Raw genomic sequence first — 16,755 nt, 5'->3', positions numbered from 1 at the left:
ATAAACAAAGGCCTCGATCCTGCTAAAAGATAAAAAAAAGCTTAAAATTTTAATTCATTAACAACGTAAAGCAGCTAAATATGCCAGAGTTTACGCGTCAGTTATCATCGTCATTGAATCTAAGAAACTCTCTACACCCAAGCAGACAAGAATATTACAAAAAATAAATAAAATAAAAAAAGCTCTCTGCATTCTGCCATTCATGAAAAAAAATCCACACAAAACCTAAGAAAACATACAAAAAGAATAACAGAAGATGAAAATTTTCTTTTTTTTCCCAATCAAAAGCGGTTTGAGTAGCAGAGTAAAACAATCCACATCAATAGTAGGAAAACCCGGCAAGTAAATCTGTCGAGAGGAGCAGAAGATGAACTATCCAACTCCGCAGAATCGACGGCCAGCGGCATTCCGTCTCCAATCAGGCTGCAAGACGTTGGCTCCGACGAAGGATTGCCGGCGTTCATCATAAAAGCTCTCAAGATCGCAGTCACCGGATGCATGTAGGCGGTCCTGTTCTTGGCGAGCAGCCAAGTTAAGCCCATAAGCTGGCAATCTTTGTTTCTGATTTTGCTCTTCCTCTCCGACTCCACGCTGCTGCTATTCGCTCCCTTCAGCTCGTTGAGCTGCCACAAAAATTGCGAAATATATCATATTCATACAAAATCTTCCCGTGAGTCAATAAAAGCAGAAAGCTCATGGCGCTGGCGGGAAATAATCGAGGTCAAAACAGTCATTTAGTTACTGATAAGTCAAACTGGTCCAAAGCACGACAGCTGCCAGTCGAAATGACAGTTTCGCCATCAGTCGCGGCCAAATTGTTCGGATAATGTCAACTCTCCAAGCATATTCTCAACGCCGAAGTTGGGGGCATTTTAGTAAAACTCCGTGTGGGGATTTATTACAACCGGCAGATGGTAATGATAAAGCTTGCCACAATTATGACCCCAGAACAGAAGATAGAGAAGGGTGTTTCTTTTCGATTTTCTTTTAAATAAAAAAAAGGCCGTGAAGGGTAGGCGGAGACGTTTCTGGATGAGAAGCAAGTACACTCACCTGGCGGAGGCGTATCAAGCACTTGCTACAGGCGGCTCGGCTGGACCCTGCGTGACAATCCTTCTCCAGCTTCTTCACCCGCGCGTCGCCCGCCAGTTTCCCGTCAGCCGAGACGGCGAACGCCTCCGGGCAGCTCAACACGTGCAATCTGATCCCGCAGTAGCAGTAAACGAGGTCGCACGTGGCGTTGGGTCTAGCCAAATCGACGCCCTTGGCCTGCATAGCCTTCCCCAGCTGGTCGACGCACGTCTCCGAGTCATCGGGCAGCGCCGGCAGCGAGTCATAAGGGTGATCGGTGCCGACACGTGGGTGGAGGGCGGTGCGCGCGTAGGCCGCGTAGAGCCAGGCAGCGAGGGTGGGGCAGCAGCGGGAGCGGGAGAGGGGGCGATGGGCGCCGCAGGCGCGAGTGACGGATGGGAACAGAGAGTCAGGCAGGTCGAGGGGGCAGGAGGAAACGTCGGATTGTTCGGGGAAGGCCGGGATTGTGGAGGGCGGTGAAGAAGGGAAGAAGGGCTGGATGAATGCTGGGTCTGAGTGATCTTCCGGCAGAGCGAGGAGGAAGAAAGGGCGAAGAGTAAGAACGAGGAAGAAGAAATGGCGGAGGACGAGAGAGAATCTGTGCATTTTCTTTCCCCTTTCTTGTGAGGAGGGTTTCTTCTCTCTTCGCCTGCAGTTCAAGGAGTGCCTATTGCTTTTTAGTAAAGGGTGGGGGAGAAGATCGAGGAAAGTGGGAAAAAGAAAGAGCGATTCAGACAACGCGAGCTAGGATAAAAAAAGAAAAAAGAAAAAAAGAGAGAGAGACAGAGAGACAGAGAGACAGAGAGACGGGAAGGAATGGCTTAAAATTCCTGGTTTTCTACATATATATATATTTACAAGAGGTAAGATGATGAGGGAATGATTGAATGCAAGAGCTTGACGTTTACAGTATCCTATTCCTCACAACAGCCTCATAAATATTAGTTCCATCCTTACCAACTGAAGCTTTTACTTATTTTCATTTACGTAAACACAGGATTATTTGTATTCAGACTGAAGCCGAATTGCTGGTGGTTGTCAACGGTTACAAGGGTTGTTGCCTTGCCTAGTGCCATAAGTGGAACTCATTTGCTTCCAGATGCAAACAAGAACGAATAATGATTCTGGAACTTTTAACAGGAATTAAATTGATTAGTCTCTAAAAATACACTTCCCAAACATCAATTCCTCCAGCTATTTTAACTGGAACATCATTGCGGTTCTATCTTATGGAAAGCCAAAAAGAGGGAAGAAGGAGATGTGACGGTCACGTGGCTATGACATAGTGGTGGCTCCACATCCTCTGGCTTTACTATGAGAATAATGATTTTGGACAACTCCTCAGTATAATAATTCTAGTGGCATTCCTCATTCAATTCTGCTGCCCATAAATGAAGTCGACGTTTCGAAGCTCTTCAGACTTTTGTTCCACACTTCAATTTATCTGATGGCTCTATAGACAAAAAACCTTTAACAAAATGCGATTGGTCAATTACCTCCATCTGTTTGGCAGCTGCTGTTCTCATAGATGAAGGGTTTAAACGAAATATCTACTGAGCTCTCCAGTACAAATTGTGAAGGATGCCCAGTAACAGTATCCGAAGACCAGTTCCCATTACTGTCTTAACGTTTTGGATTCGATTGGCTTTTTGTAAAGAGAGGCGCTCGGGCTTTTGGGGCGTGAGGACGTAAATTCCGAGGCAACTGGGTAAATTTCTATTTTCCAGTCCAAGGCCAGTGCAAAAGAATTCCTTTTGCTGATTCCTGGCGTTAAAAGGCTTTTAAAATGGGAAGACCTTTTAAAAGTCTCACTTTGTGCGATTTCGATGTCGTTTTATGGCTCTCGAGACGTTCCTGGTTTTTACTGCGGGTCGCTGGCACGCGCGTGAGAATGCCACGAGGCACTGCAGCTTTTCTTTCTCTTTCTTCGCATCAGTGGTTTCGATTGGGCAAATGATATGTACGAGCATCACGATAAAATGACATTATTTGGGTATTATTATGTGTCTCCGCATCGTAGCGAGTTAAAAGAGGAGAGAGCAAAGGCGTCCATAATGGCTGGCATAAAGTTGGAGATTCGTTCAAGTTGTTCAAAATTTTGTTTAATGATTATTTGAGGTTCTCTTTTGCATCAATTTTAGATTACTAAGTGGCTTTGGTAGCCTTATTATAGCGTATTTTGATATATTGCTATTTTTTTAATTTTTCACTTGTGTGAAACAGAGATGCTATGATAATAATAACAAACAATTGACATACACCCTTTTTGTACAATCAAAGTAACCAACGAATATTACAATAGTTTAATAAAAAAAGAGAAAATTACAATAAATGATTTCTAGAAGATTCTTCTTGCTTGGATGACTTTGAATCCACATGTGTTGATGAGTTGGAATGTCCTGAAACTGAATTGGAGCTGAAAGCTGACTTGGCTTGATCACTAACACCCACCTGCGAGTTCAACAGAGGAATCATGGCGAGACTCGAACGTAAAACAATGAACCGAGAGGATAACAATGGCTTAGTAAGTATGTCAGCTATTTGATCCCAAGAAGAAATGAAGGTAACATGTAGGGTTTTGAAAGCAACCTTGTCACGTATAAAGTGAAAATTGATCTCCATATGTTTTGTACGTGAATGGAGAACTAGATTGGCTGAGAAATATGTGGCTCCCAAATTATCACACCATAGAGTGGGAGCCTTAGGAAGAAATACACCCAGTTCATGCTATAATAGCTCAACAGTGGTATTAGTAAGAGCTTTATACTCTGCTTCTGTGCTGGAACGAGCAACGGTTTGTTGCTTCTTGGAAACCCCGAACAATTAAGTTTAAACCAAGAAAAATACAATGACCCCTTGTAGACCACCGATCATCAAGGCATCCTGCCCAATCGGCGTCAAAAAATGCATGAAGATGAAAAGAGGAAGATGGTGTAATAAGAAGACCACAACGTAGTATCCACTTCACTACTTGTCAGTGATTGATGCTAGGCTCATGCATAAATTGGCAAGTTTTGTTCACAGCAAATGCCACATATGGGCGAGTAAGAGACATATACTATAGACTGCCAACAATGTTCCAATATAGAGTAGGATCACTAAAAGCAAGTTCATCAGTACGAGAAAGGTGTATGTTGGAGGCCATGGGAGTTTTAACAGGTTTGGCTAGATCCATATTGGTACCATCTAAGCTTGCTAGAGGAGATAATTGTCGTGGGTAAGCATAACAGAAACAAGGTGATTGAGATGAGGTAAAAGAGGGGAGGGAGGAGGGAGATTTGGAGTAAGAGGAAGAGAGTTATTGTCGGCCTTGGAAGACGTTTGTCTATTGACAACTTTGATACATGTGAAACAGAGACGCTCTGATAATATTCCTTTTCATTCATATACTTTGAATAGTGTATATGACTCTATTTATAGACCAGAATATGCCGACATTGGTTCAGGAAAAATAACAAACAATTGACGTGCACGATTTTAGTGCAGACTGCGTAAAGTCGTTTTGTACAATCAGAGTAACCAACGAATATTACAATAATTCAATAAAAAAAGAGAAAATTACAATAAATGATTTCTAGAAGATTCTTCTTGCTTGGATGATTTTGAATCCACATGTGTTGTTGAGTTGGAATGTCTTGAAACTGAATTGGAGTTGGAAGCTGACTTGACTTGATTACTAACAACTTGTATCTAAACAAGAAAAAATTATATTTTTCTTGCACTTTCTCTCTTATTTTCCATGGGCATCCAAACAAAAGAAAAGAAGTATTTTTTCTTTTCTTTTTATATTCTCCTTCTTTTCTTTTCTCGCCACTTTTAATGTTCCAAACACAACATTTTATGTGATTGATGAAGACGCCTTGAATTGGTCGAAGTCAATAGGTTAGTCAAGACTAAAAATGAGATTGTATTTATTGATGAGTATAAAACTTACCCTGCCTTGGATTGGTCGAAGTCAATAGGTTAGTCAAGACTAAAAATGAGATTGTATTTATTGATGAGTATAAAACTTACCCTTCCTTGTGTCCCACCTTACATTGAACTAGGACACTTATAGACTTTTCTTTTGAGTTAGTGTCCCTTATGAAGAGTTCTCTTAGATCATTCTACCCTCTTGAGTTGACACTCCTTGTAGACTATGAAGTTGGACAATTCTGCCTCTTAACGAGTTGTCACCTCTTCATGTAGAGTTCCATATAGTTGGCATATTTTGTCTTTTTTTTTTGTGCCACATAAATACTTGTCCACCTTGTTGCCTTTCCCTCCACCTTAAACTTTTTCATTTGCCATAAATAACAACCTAATAGCTTCTAATTTACAACTACATCTTAATAAGTCCACAAAAGGACATAAATTTATTCTTCTATCTCTCTCCGGTGGCCTAATCGAATGTCGGACATGCCAAAACGATCACGTAAACCCAATTGTGACAACGCTAACCTTCTCTAGGCATAAAATAATTGTGGTTAATGTAGTTAAAAATAATTTTTGTGTCTCCTCTTATCCCCCACCTAAGATATTGTGACAATATGAAGCTTCAATTTGCTTAGTTATATTTCTTGATGGTTTCATTAGAGTTATTTAATTGAACATGACAAAAAAAATCAACTATAAAGCCGTCAAACTAACCTTCTAATGGAAAATTGATATTTTTCATGTGTGTATTTTTATTTTTATTTCAAATGTTCAATTAAATACATAATTTAGTAGAAGAAAAAATTGCACTAAAAAATTTCGGTAATATATTCTTAATAATTTGGTATAACCAAATTTATTATCAGATGTATCTTTATTCCTATATGAAAATAACAATTTTTATTGATAAATGTTAAAAAAATAATAATTTTATAGTTTTAAAATTATAAAATATTTATTTTAATTGAAGAAACAAACACAAAACTTTCTAGAACATGAGATTCCAGTGAAAGAATCCAACTACTCTGGAATTAGAACTTTGTTATTAGCATATGCCAATTGCATGAAGCCTGACCTGAAGACCTTCTAGAAACCTAGGAGTACGCCAAACTCCCGAAGAAGAAGGCCTGAAGACGGTCTCAGCTTGCGCTTGATTTAGCAGCTTCGCGTGTTTCGATGCGGCTGCTGTTGATTTCTCTCTCGCCCTTTGAATTTTCCCTCATTCCAACACTGATTATCCTCCCAACGTACCAAAACTCTCCTTCCATCTGTCTCTAATGGAGAATCGAGATACCCGACGAATCCCACGGCTCCCATCAGTTACTCTGTTTTAGATTCCCCATACCGAAAGTCTGCAGCTCCGTTAAACCCTCCACTTCGATTTGTCTTTGAACAGTCTCTAAATACACTTCCTTGTTCCCATCCATACTCTGTGCTCTGACACATAAGCTGATCGGCTGAGAGCCCGCAAAATGACCAGACTGCTTTTGGCAAAAGGACGAAATCGAGCTCCGACCGCGATAGCTTTTTCAGATTGAATTTAATCTTCTGCCCTGCTTTCAGTTTCCGATTGCCGTTCATGTGGCGAGATATTAGGACTGTGTCGAGCATTTTTGTATTATGAGAAGATCGGCATCGCATGGAATTGCCACATAAGACTGAAGGAATTTTCGTTGTTTCTATCTCAGCCGTAGCTATGAATCTTCGTGTTCCAGAGTGCAGGGCATAAAGCCCAAACACTTTTACAGCTCGGCATGTTTCTGCTAAAATAAATGGTCGACTGCTTCTTCTGAAGTCGGACTCGTTGTAGTGGAGTTATTGTCCTATTCGCATCCGAGAACACCCTTGTTAAGAAGTAGACAATAAGTGCCATGGAGACCGAGTCTCTTAAGCTACTCCTATGGGGTCTTTTCTCTCTCTTTGGCATCATTGCCTTCGTGTTCCTTTTGAGGAATCTGGGGAAACAGAAACTTGGGTCTTCTTCTCCCCTTCCGTCTTCTTCGATTCCTTCGACCCCCCTTCCATTCGTTGCCAGGGACATGAGCTTTGCCATGTTGCAGTTGGCGACCGAGAACTTCAGTCCCTTGAGACTCATCAGGGTTGGTCATTCCGGCGAGTTTTTTGCTGGAGTATTGATAGACGGAGTGAAGAAGATAGTGGTTAAGAAGGGTCATATGGTAAACTTGATGAAGGAACTGAAGCTCTATACTTCTATCAGTGACAGAAACTGCTTGGTGCCTCTGCTTGGTTACTGCCGAGAAGGTAAAGAGAGTTTCTATCTGATTTACGAATACATGGCGGAAGGAGATGTTGCAACGTTACTCGGGAGGAAAAACCACTCGTTTCCTTGGATCGTCAGACTGAAAATCGCCATCGAGGTCTCTGAGTCTCTGTGCTCTCTTCACTCTTCATGCAGTCCCCCTGTTTTACACAAGTAAGTCATTCTTCATCTAGTTCTGCCTTCTGTTGTTGGAAATGAGTGTATTTGTTGGAAACTCCCTTCTTCCAACATCTGTATTTATTTCTTTTCTCACCCACTCGCTTCTGTCTGTCTATCTGGAAAAATCAAAACAATCAACCAGAAGAGCAATACTAATTAATACTGGCTTTTGTATTAAGAATCAAACCTCCGTTTTCTATTGTTCATGTGTAGCGATGTAAAGAGCAGTAGTATATTGGTGGGAGCAAATTACGAAGCCCGGCTGGGAAGCCTCAGCAAAGCGAGAAGAGTGGAAGAAGAGGAGTTGCTGAGCTACGACGTGAGGTGCTTCGGTATGCTGCTGATGGACCTCATCTCAGGCCGCTGTCTGGGTGAAGACGAAGAAGACCCATACGCACAAGAATGGCTGAGAAAGGTAATGGCGTGCAGTGATGCCAATACTCTGCTTCGACTGATCGATCCGACACTGGTTGTGGAAGAAGACTTGGCGAAAGAGATAGTCGGGATGGCGACTATTGCCAAGGCTTGTCTGATCGGTGCAAATTGGTTGACTATGAACGTGGTGCGGCAAGCTTTTGACCAACTCGCGGACGTCGGTGCGGCTAACGGCGAGCAGAGGCTAGGTTCGATGGGCCACGCCTTGGCTCAACTGCATCAGACCAAAGGCCGTCTTGACCAGATGGATGTCTGCAATGTATAGGTCACAATCCACATGTTCACAGACGCACTTTGTTCAAGTCTCTAAGACTAAGTTGTTTCATTTGTCGTGTTACGAAGAAGACGAAAAACAGGCGTATCATTTTATCTCAATAACTTGATAGAAGATTAAAATAACCGTCGTCTATCCTTACTTTCTAAAACTGATATAATAAATTAGTCCATGAAGGAGATAAGTCTATTCTTCTTATCCATGCGGGTCCTTCATTCATAGTGACCGACTTTTTTTTGGCTGTATTATGGGAGCTTCATGTCTTCAAGTCACTGTTAGTTGCTGGCAAAAGCAGGATAATCTTTTCTTGAACTGGTGTCGATCTGGCAACAAAATTGTCTGAACTGGAAATACCTCAGATCTGCTAATCATTATTTATGGGTGCAAGGAACCAATACTTTTCTTAGTTGGAATCTGCTTGGTTTCCTAAGAAGTGGTTCTGTTCTTTTAACTGCATGTGGCTGAAACATTGAGGGTAGGAAAGAATGTTGATACCCTAGGTTTGTCATGGTTGCAGCAATACATGGAGCCACAATACAAGGGCATCCTGTTGTTACATATTACCTGCTACACTGTCAGGATTTGCAGAACAATGAAATCGAATCCACTGAGGTGAGAAAATATGAACGGTTATGTGGCAAGAAGTCAGATTCTGTGTTTCATACGTCATCCTACAACCAGATGACTCTTTGTAGGGTACTGGCTGAACCCATGGTTTCAGCAGGTGCTGCTTACCTCAGCTATGGCGGATTAGCTATAAATTGCTCAAATAAAGATTAGGCGAGGTGTTGTCATTCCTGCTCAACTAATCGCCACACGTAATATAAGAACGAGATATGAGGCCAAAATGAGATTTGTTAGCTTAAGTTGTATTAGAAGGAACAAGAACCAACATATATACATACAACACGTTTGCCTCGACCGCCACTCCTCAAAATGGTACAAGGACCTTTTGACAGTTTCACACTGATGTGTAAATAGACTGTCAAAGATAACCACGATGATCTGCATCAAAGAAGAGAAATAATCAGCATATCCTCATATATTCTAACAGAACAAAAATAAAAACAACAAAACCCTATAAAACGTATAGAAACTATCACAAGCACATAATGAATCATACTCCACTTTCAATTCATTAGAACACAACAAAATCCACCAGTGCGCAATGGGAAAAAAGACCTATTGTTGCTCGGTTTTAAGCCTCTTTGCCAGCTCCTGGTTGTTTCGCTTCCTTTGCCGTTTTGACAAACGAGTACAATCAACAGACAGTGGACTGGTGCAAGCAGTCATTGCATTGCCTTCGTTTAGTACAGAGTTATGATCACTATGAATTCCAGAAATGCCAGTTTCAGGGTCACGAATCCGTTGTGATGGTCCACTTGATAGATACTTCAATGACACCTTCTCATTTCCAGCTAAACCCACCAAAGAATCATAAACCAATTCTTCTTTTGGTTTCTTCAACTCAGATGTTACTGAGACCACAGAGAGATGTGCAGAAGGTAAGACATTTGAATGGCTGGCAAGTGATTTGTTAGCTGCAGGAGATCCATATACACCAGAGCCACAGCTTGAACTCCAACCATTACCTTTATGAATAGCAGCAAAAAGTCTGGACTTGGATTTTATGATTTCTGTTAAGACAGTTCTCGATGATGAAGTACCTGCAGATATATCAGTTCATTGATGAGAAGCATTTGAAATGACAAACCAACTGGTAATTCCAATAAAATACATAAAGAACCTAAAATGGATTGAATGACTGTGCGGGCTGCTTTCTGTTCTGCTTCTTTCTTGTTTTTTCCTGGGTTTCCCACATATGTTTTCCCATCGAACACCAAGGAAGACGTAAAGATAGGAAGTAGGTCCCCTGACTGAGGAGTTGAATATGATGGCTTTGGCAAATTCATCTTAACTGCAAATTCGTTTAGAATAGACTTGCAAAATACAGTGTCCTGGAAATAGAAAACAAAGTCAGGTTTTTTTTTTTGAAAAGGGGACATGAATGAAGAATAATGGTCCATTCTTCAGTTATTTAAGTTAATAAAAACAAAGAAATACAGAAGATTGGAATTGATACTCACACTACATCATTTGTGTCCCTAATCTGACCTACTTTGTAAATTGACCTCATACATCAAATAAATACATTCATCCTAATCCATCATCCTGTTTTTGCTTCAATTTACGAAAGTAAAATTTTACTGAAAGAGCACAGTTAGGTATTACGATGAGAATCCACAGCCTAATGGCTTGGAAGCTTAAAAGAATAGAGGAGCCCAAATCCTCTAGAACTTTAGGCAAAAAGTTCCCTCATGCTATTGGTAATAATTTGTCTCTTCGACCCTTTCCAATCAACTTAATAAATCAAGTTACTTTAGTAAACAAGCATGAAATTCTAATTCTATTTCAAAAGGAGATGTTCAAGGGAATAAGAAAATGACAAGAGTTTCCCCTGCTTACAGATCTAAATCAAAGACTATGAAGATCATATAATTGTAAAATCATTTCGACAGAAACCCCTTGGAGAAGGTCCTATCTTTGTCTTAAAATTGCAACAAGGAATTGAAAGAAAGAGGTTAAGAGGGTTAGAATAAAAAAAAGGGAAGAAGAAATAAGTAAAATAGAGAAGAGACAGAGAGACAGAGAGAGCTAACAGAAAAATAGCGAAGAAGAGAAGAGAAAACAGAGAAGAGGTGCTAGGGCATGAATTCGATAGTGAGAAAGTGAGAAGAGGATTGAGGGAGAGTCAATTAAAATAAACTCTTTGGGTTTGGATGGTTTGCCCAAGCCAAAATCTCTTCTATTTATAATTTCTCAAGTACATCGAGTAAGAAACTCAATATTGCCCCAAATCCTAGAGTTAATATAATCAAAGACTTCCCAATCCTAACTTACTCAATTAGAGAATTTCTCTCCTTGATTTTTGGCCAAGAGAATGCCCTTGCTGGCGTCCCTCATGCATGCTTGGTGCCACCTTGGCATTTTTATTATTCCTTTTTACCCTTTTTTCTACTCCCGTAATTTAGAGAATAGCCCCTTATTAGAAAATTCCCTTTTTACGCTTCTACCACTCCCCTAATTGATAAAAAAAAACTCCTAATTACATTAATTCTTAGATTGTATCACTTTACCGTAAAGAAAATCATCATAAAACCTTAATTTAATCCCTTTCTGAGATACCCCAAGCTTATCTGCATTTTTGAAGTCCATTAGACTTGGAACACTTATTTCAAGAAAACTTTAATTTCATGTGATATTAAAAATCCACGTAAAGGAAAAATTATAAAAAAAAGAAATAGCTTTATTTCTGAAATTTTCATATTTAAAAACTCATTGTGCAATATTAAACACTTCTAGAAGCCTAACATATACAAAATTTGGTCTAAGTGCACAAATTCAGTTATATGCAAGGTGCATATAAAAACACTTCCATGATGAAACATTGCACTTTTACCATATGAGAGTTCCATTTAGGAGTACTTCTAAGGAGTCATGTAAAATTGGGCTATTTCTGAGAGGATTAAGATTTTATAGGACTTAGTTAAATACGAGCTCTCTCCACAATTGCACTCCAATGACGCATTAGGGGGGGGTGGAAATATTTTCCTAGGTACAGACAACTAACATTATTCTATTACAAACCCTTCACCAATCAAGTAAGATTCTCTTTTGTAAATAAAGAAATATTTTTTTCTTTCTCATTTGTATTGATACAAATAACTATCATCATTCTATTTCAAATCCTTCACCAATAAAGTAAATTTTTTGTTGAAGAGTAGATATGGAAGAATCTTACAGTACTCTTACAGAGCCAAAATTAATATAGTGGAGTCTTACAGAAGTCTCACAGGAGGAGGTATCACAAAAGAGTCTCAGTTAAAGGTGTTTTAGTTATGTTAATATTCTATTTATGTTAAGTTGTTCAATTGTTTTAGGACTTATTTTTTAATGTTTAACTGTGGGTGTAACTGGAATAAGGTAGTTTAATTGTAATTGGATTCTATTTATTTTCTTTATTATAAATAAAGGCTCATTATAATCAAATTATATCAAGTTAGTGAAGTTTCTCTTTTTAAGAAATTCAACATTTTCTTTTTGGTGAATAAAGAACTATTTTTTACTTTTAAAGAATCTCACTTTGTATTACCAAATATAAAAATTTACTCCTTTCTGATAATACTATGAGACTCAGGAGTCTGGGCCTTCATTTGGAGGGAGAGAACAGAAATAAAAAATTTTAAGATAATTTTGATATACATAAGCAAAAAAAAGAGATAAATAACAAACCTGAGAAATCTGTGGTAGTCCTTCATCCTTTATCTTTTTCATTATAGAATCCAGTGCAAGTTTTGCAACATCTTGCTCTGCTGCTTTTCGATTTCGGAATCTTTGAGATGACTTGTATGTGGCTCCATCAACAATTACAGTTGATCTAAACTTCGGATCATGTGGAAGACCTTCATTGACAGTCTGATAAACTGGAAGAGGTAGAGCTGACCTTTGTGCATATTCTTGCAACCGATTCTTATGCATAAGTTGTTCAGGTACACCTACACATGAGTGAAGTTTATCATCATCTTAGCACAGGTAAAACAGTAAACAATGCAACAAAATCAAATGGACAATAACATTTTTTTTTTAAATGAAATGGACAATAACATAACTGCATCACATCTAAAGAATTTATTTTGCAACAAAAATGAGTTGACTCCACCACTTCAAATCTTTACTAAACAAGATAATACAGGAAGAGACGAGTCATTCTACCTACAGGACCACGTTTGTAAGAGGAGATATGAACAGGGGATAGAGGAATGTCATCTTAACACATTAAAAAATCAAGAGACCCACAAATAGCATTTTATATGAATATTGGAAATTAACTAAACCAAAAAGGCTCTTTTTCTATCAAATACATCACACGTACAGCTCAAAAGCAAATTACTGTTTGTCATTGCAAATGTTGATTTCTAGGAATAACACAAAAAACACAAGAGATCTCAAGGGAAGGAGAGAAGAGAGGAACTTTTAGCTCTTGAGAGAGAGGAGAGAAGAAACCAAGGGAGAAAAAACAGAGGAAAAAAGAGAGAGAGGTATCAGGACGAATTTAAGCTAAGAGGAAAAGACTTAAATGCTCTACCACATGCCTTGAGACAATATTTACAGTTGAGGGTAGGTGTTTACAATGCCCTTAGGGCTATATGCTGCAAAAGGAAAAAACATAAGAAGACATTCACCAGCTTGCATAATCATAATTTTATGTCATCTCCATGAAAGTTTTCCTTATTTACTAGTCATGCCACCCCTACATGTGGGTGTCTTTTAACACTCCCCCTCAAACTGGTGTTTGTAACTTCACTTCGCAAATAATCTTGTTCAAGAAACTTGTGTGCTTGTAAAGAAATTTTATTCTTGTGTTGCTTGAAAAAGATTTTTTTATTGTTTTGCTTTGATTTATCTTGTTCTTATTCACATATTGCTTGTAGTCTTCATCCTGTTTTCATCTCGTTCATCCCCTTACTTAAATATTCTAGTCACAAAACATTTGATTACCACAACAAGTGGAATTCTTCATTTGGTTACCTCTTTTTTGTACTTCTCCTTCTAAAATTGGGATCTTTTGTCCTTTACCAAGATACCCAGCTTGCACAAAATAATGGTAAGTGAAGAAAATCACTCCTAGCCGTACGACAAAACTCCATACACCAATCAAAACGGTCACAGTCTAAAACACACTCCACTCAATTTCAATGGTGAAAAAAAAAACCAACATTAGGGCACAACAAAAAGTTTACTCACTTTTTAAGGATAACTCAAACACAACACTTTTTGGGTGAAGAATAAAAAACTTAACTCAAGTTGGATGTTGGATACACTCCTATACTTTCTAGGTAGTGAGTCTAGGCATTGCTCTGAAGTGATAAAAGCACAAGATGATAAACTAACGAAATACAATAGGGAAACAATTTTAACAAGAAGGAGACGACTATGAAATACTCATACTTCCAAATGAATCTAAAATGTGACATTAAAAAAAAAAAAAAAAACTAGAGAGACTATAACGGTAAAACTGAATTAACTTAACAAATTTGACCAAGTATGACTTTTGGGGGGTTGACCAAGTTTGACTCAAGAGGGAAATAAAAAAATAATTCCTCTATGAACATGATGATTAAAAAAATTATAAAAAAAAAACAATAAGAAAATTTTGAGATGGAACATAATAATGGAAACTTTCTAAAAATAGACTTCTCATACAAAGCAATTACTTTTTAACACAACTTGACCAATTTGCAAAGAAATATTCAAGAGCTAATTTTTGGCATAAGAGAGATTTAGGACACAAATATTTGGAATTTAGAATGAGCAAACAAGACTTTCTAATTCAAAAATTTTACTTTTTTGAATAATGAAACTAAACTCATATAGGGAAAGACTTCCCTTAAGAAAACTAATGTGATGTGAGATCAAAGAAAGAAAAATTAATGAAGGAAAGATACTCAAGTTGGTAAAAACTTGAGTAGAGTTTGAAAACAAATAGGAAACTAAACCAACATTAACAACTCAAAAAGTGAAGCAAAAAAATTCAGCTTATATTCGGATTTTCACATCCAACAAAATACCAGCATGACCTTTGATTCTTTCAATGTGAATACCTTTCTCTAGAAAGATCAAATTGAGATTCTTCCAATGTGAATATTTCTCTCTAGAAAGATCAAATTGAGAAACAGTTTATTGGGATAGAAAGTAGACTTACATAGTTTTCTTTTGAGATATAATTCTAAATATAAATTCTCAGTCATGTTGGTACAAACTGTTCAAAACGTTGAGGCTTCTTGTTGCTACACAAAACTTTGCTGCTATTTGACCTTTGTTGCTCAAGATGTTTATTTCTCTTTCTAGAAAATATGATTTCAACGATTCTTTTTGAGTTGGAAACTAAACTCAAAGATCTTTCCAACGGTATATAATTTGCTTTATTAAACAAATGGTAAAAGAGTGAAACATCCAATGAAAAACAGGAATTGGAAGAAAAGACTAAAAGAAAAACGAAAAAATCCTCTTTTTTGTCTTTTTATTTTTCTTCTTCTTCTTCTTCATCTTCCTCCATTTCTTCACCATTTTCTTCTCCTTTTCCATCTCAGATCTTTGCCCGCTCTGATATCATGTTGATTTCAAGAGCCAACACATAAACACCAGAGATCTCAAGCGGGAAAGAGAGAAGTGAGAAACTCTAACTCTTGGGAGAGAGGAGAAAAGAAACCATTGGAGAAAAATAAAAGGAAATGAGAGGTATAAAGATGAATTTGAGCCAAGAGGAAGAGGTTTGAATGTTCTACCCCATCTTGAAGCTATATTTATAGTTGAGGGATAGTGTTTATAATGACTACAATGCCCTTAGAGCTACATGCTTCAAAAGGAAAAAGACATAAGAAGACATACACCAGCTTGCATAATTACAATTTTATGTCATCTCTATGGAAGTTCTCCTTATTTACTAGTCATGCCACCCATATACACGTGGGTGTCTTTTAACACAAAATAGAAAAACCACACAAACTATGCACAAGCAAGAAACAGAAGGCCAGCCTCAATAAATATGAAGAATCACTTTTGTTACTAATAAGACCCTAGACTAAAGTTTCATGTAAGTAACAAAAAAGGAGTCACCAAATAAACATAATCCAACTTCTAGAAATAGGACACACAAGTCTTTCTCTGAGCAGAATTACATCTTGGAGCTGAAATCCCTTCCAATTTCACTTTAGTCTACAGAATTTTACAGTTCTCAAACTTCCAAAAGTGACTTTCACTTATCTCCTCTTTCTAATAAGCCCCTCCTTTTGATACCCTAATCAAGTGTAATTAGTCCCTCCTTTAAGTGTAATTAGTCCTCATTTTGATACCCTAATCAAGTGTAATTTAATTCGTCCCTTTTTAATAACCTAATCAAGTCCTTCCACTTTGCGTTGGAAGGAACGCTTATGGTAGTTCTCTCACCCTGACATCATCATTAAAAATCCAGTCCAGGTAGAACTACTTTTTTTTTTTTTTTTTTGATAACTCAGCACTGGTAGAACAAAGATGCCCTTGTTGGTCCAGTGTGTAACTTATGTAGATTAAGACAAACAGGCCGAATAGAAGGCACAAAGACGCAAACTCATTCACAATCTGAAATCACCCAAAAAAAAAAAAAACGACAAAAAAAAAAAAAAAACAGAAGAAGAAAGCTTACTCGGTTTCGAGGGAGTAGGTAAAGCTGGAGGCTCCATGTTGCGCAGATCCAGCGATAATCAAACAGGAAAATGTAACCCTAGCAGCCTAATGTGGTTTCTGTCAGGTTTACGCCCATGGATCATGTCTAAGATGGCAACACATTTTATCTCTCCACCGGTCCTTCCGATGTTGGAGACAATTTCGGGTCGTGCTAAAATGCGCGGCGTGGAAGAAAAGACCATGGACTATCAACTTTTTTGACTCTTCAGTGTTGACTCTTGTGAAATTTTCTTCCTGTCTTTTTCTCAGAGTGCGCGCAAAAGAGTGCAATTAAGGTGAAAAACAAGGATCAATTTTTGTAAAATAAAGGGAAAATTAGGATCTAATTCTTGTCTGT

At 38.1% G+C, this 16,755-nt stretch overlaps 2 protein-coding genes across 3 annotated transcripts; both read right to left on the bottom strand.

The window, feature by feature from the left end:
* Positions 1-30: 30 nt before the first annotated feature.
* Positions 31-1,904, bottom strand: LOC137941186 (uncharacterized GPI-anchored protein At4g28100-like). Its single transcript, XM_068786491.1, has 2 exons — positions 1,054-1,904; positions 31-623 (listed from the first exon to the last, which is right to left on the bottom strand). Exons 1-2 carry the CDS (start codon positions 1,675-1,677, stop codon positions 282-284), a joined length of 966 nt encoding a protein of 321 aa, XP_068642592.1. The 5' UTR covers positions 1,678-1,904; the 3' UTR covers positions 31-281.
* A 6,654-nt stretch (positions 1,905-8,558) lies between these two features.
* Positions 8,559-16,570, bottom strand: LOC137942211 (double-stranded RNA-binding protein 4-like). Of its 2 annotated transcripts, XM_068787914.1 has the most exons (6): positions 16,378-16,570; positions 12,429-12,691; positions 9,883-10,093; positions 9,728-9,802; positions 9,318-9,613; positions 8,560-9,140 (listed from the first exon to the last, which is right to left on the bottom strand). In XM_068787914.1, exons 1-5 carry the CDS (start codon positions 16,412-16,414, stop codon positions 9,318-9,320), a joined length of 882 nt encoding a protein of 293 aa, XP_068644015.1. In that variant the 5' UTR covers positions 16,415-16,570; the 3' UTR covers positions 8,560-9,140. The 2 variants fall into 2 exon arrangements, with proteins under 2 accessions (XP_068644014.1, XP_068644015.1); XM_068787913.1 differs by having other exon boundaries at positions 8,559-9,140; positions 9,318-9,802.
* Positions 16,571-16,755: the final 185 nt, after the last annotated feature.

The sequence above is a fragment of the Aristolochia californica genome, unplaced genomic scaffold (assembly GCF_029961685.1).
Source record: "Aristolochia californica isolate CCGP_79_NKW_82.1479 unplaced genomic scaffold, dmAriCali1.0.hap1 SCAF_9, whole genome shotgun sequence".
In the NCBI taxonomy this organism is placed as follows: Eukaryota; Viridiplantae; Streptophyta; class Magnoliopsida; order Piperales; family Aristolochiaceae; genus Aristolochia; species Aristolochia californica.
This window is presented reverse-complemented; position numbering and strand designations above follow the sequence as displayed.

Bases quoted from the DNA above. Each gene is read 5' to 3' on its own strand.
- LOC137941186 (XM_068786491.1), bottom strand. From the start codon at position 1,677: ATGCACAGATTCTCTCTCGTCCTCCGCCATTTCTTCTTCCTCGTTCTT. The intron at 624-1,053 runs GTGAGTGTACTT...TTTTTGTGGCAG, and splicing joins GCTTGATACGCCTCCGCCAG to CTCAACGAGCTGAAGGGAGC.
- LOC137942211 (XM_068787913.1), bottom strand. From the start codon at position 16,414: ATGGAGCCTCCAGCTTTACCTACTCCCTCGAAACCGA. The intron at 12,692-16,377 runs GTAAGCTTTCTT...ACTCATGTGTAG, and splicing joins ACCTACTCCCTCGAAACCGA to GTGTACCTGAACAACTTATG. The intron at 9,803-9,882 runs GTTCTTTATGTA...ATATATCTGCAG, and splicing joins AGTCATTCAATCCATTTTAG to GTACTTCATCATCGAGAACT.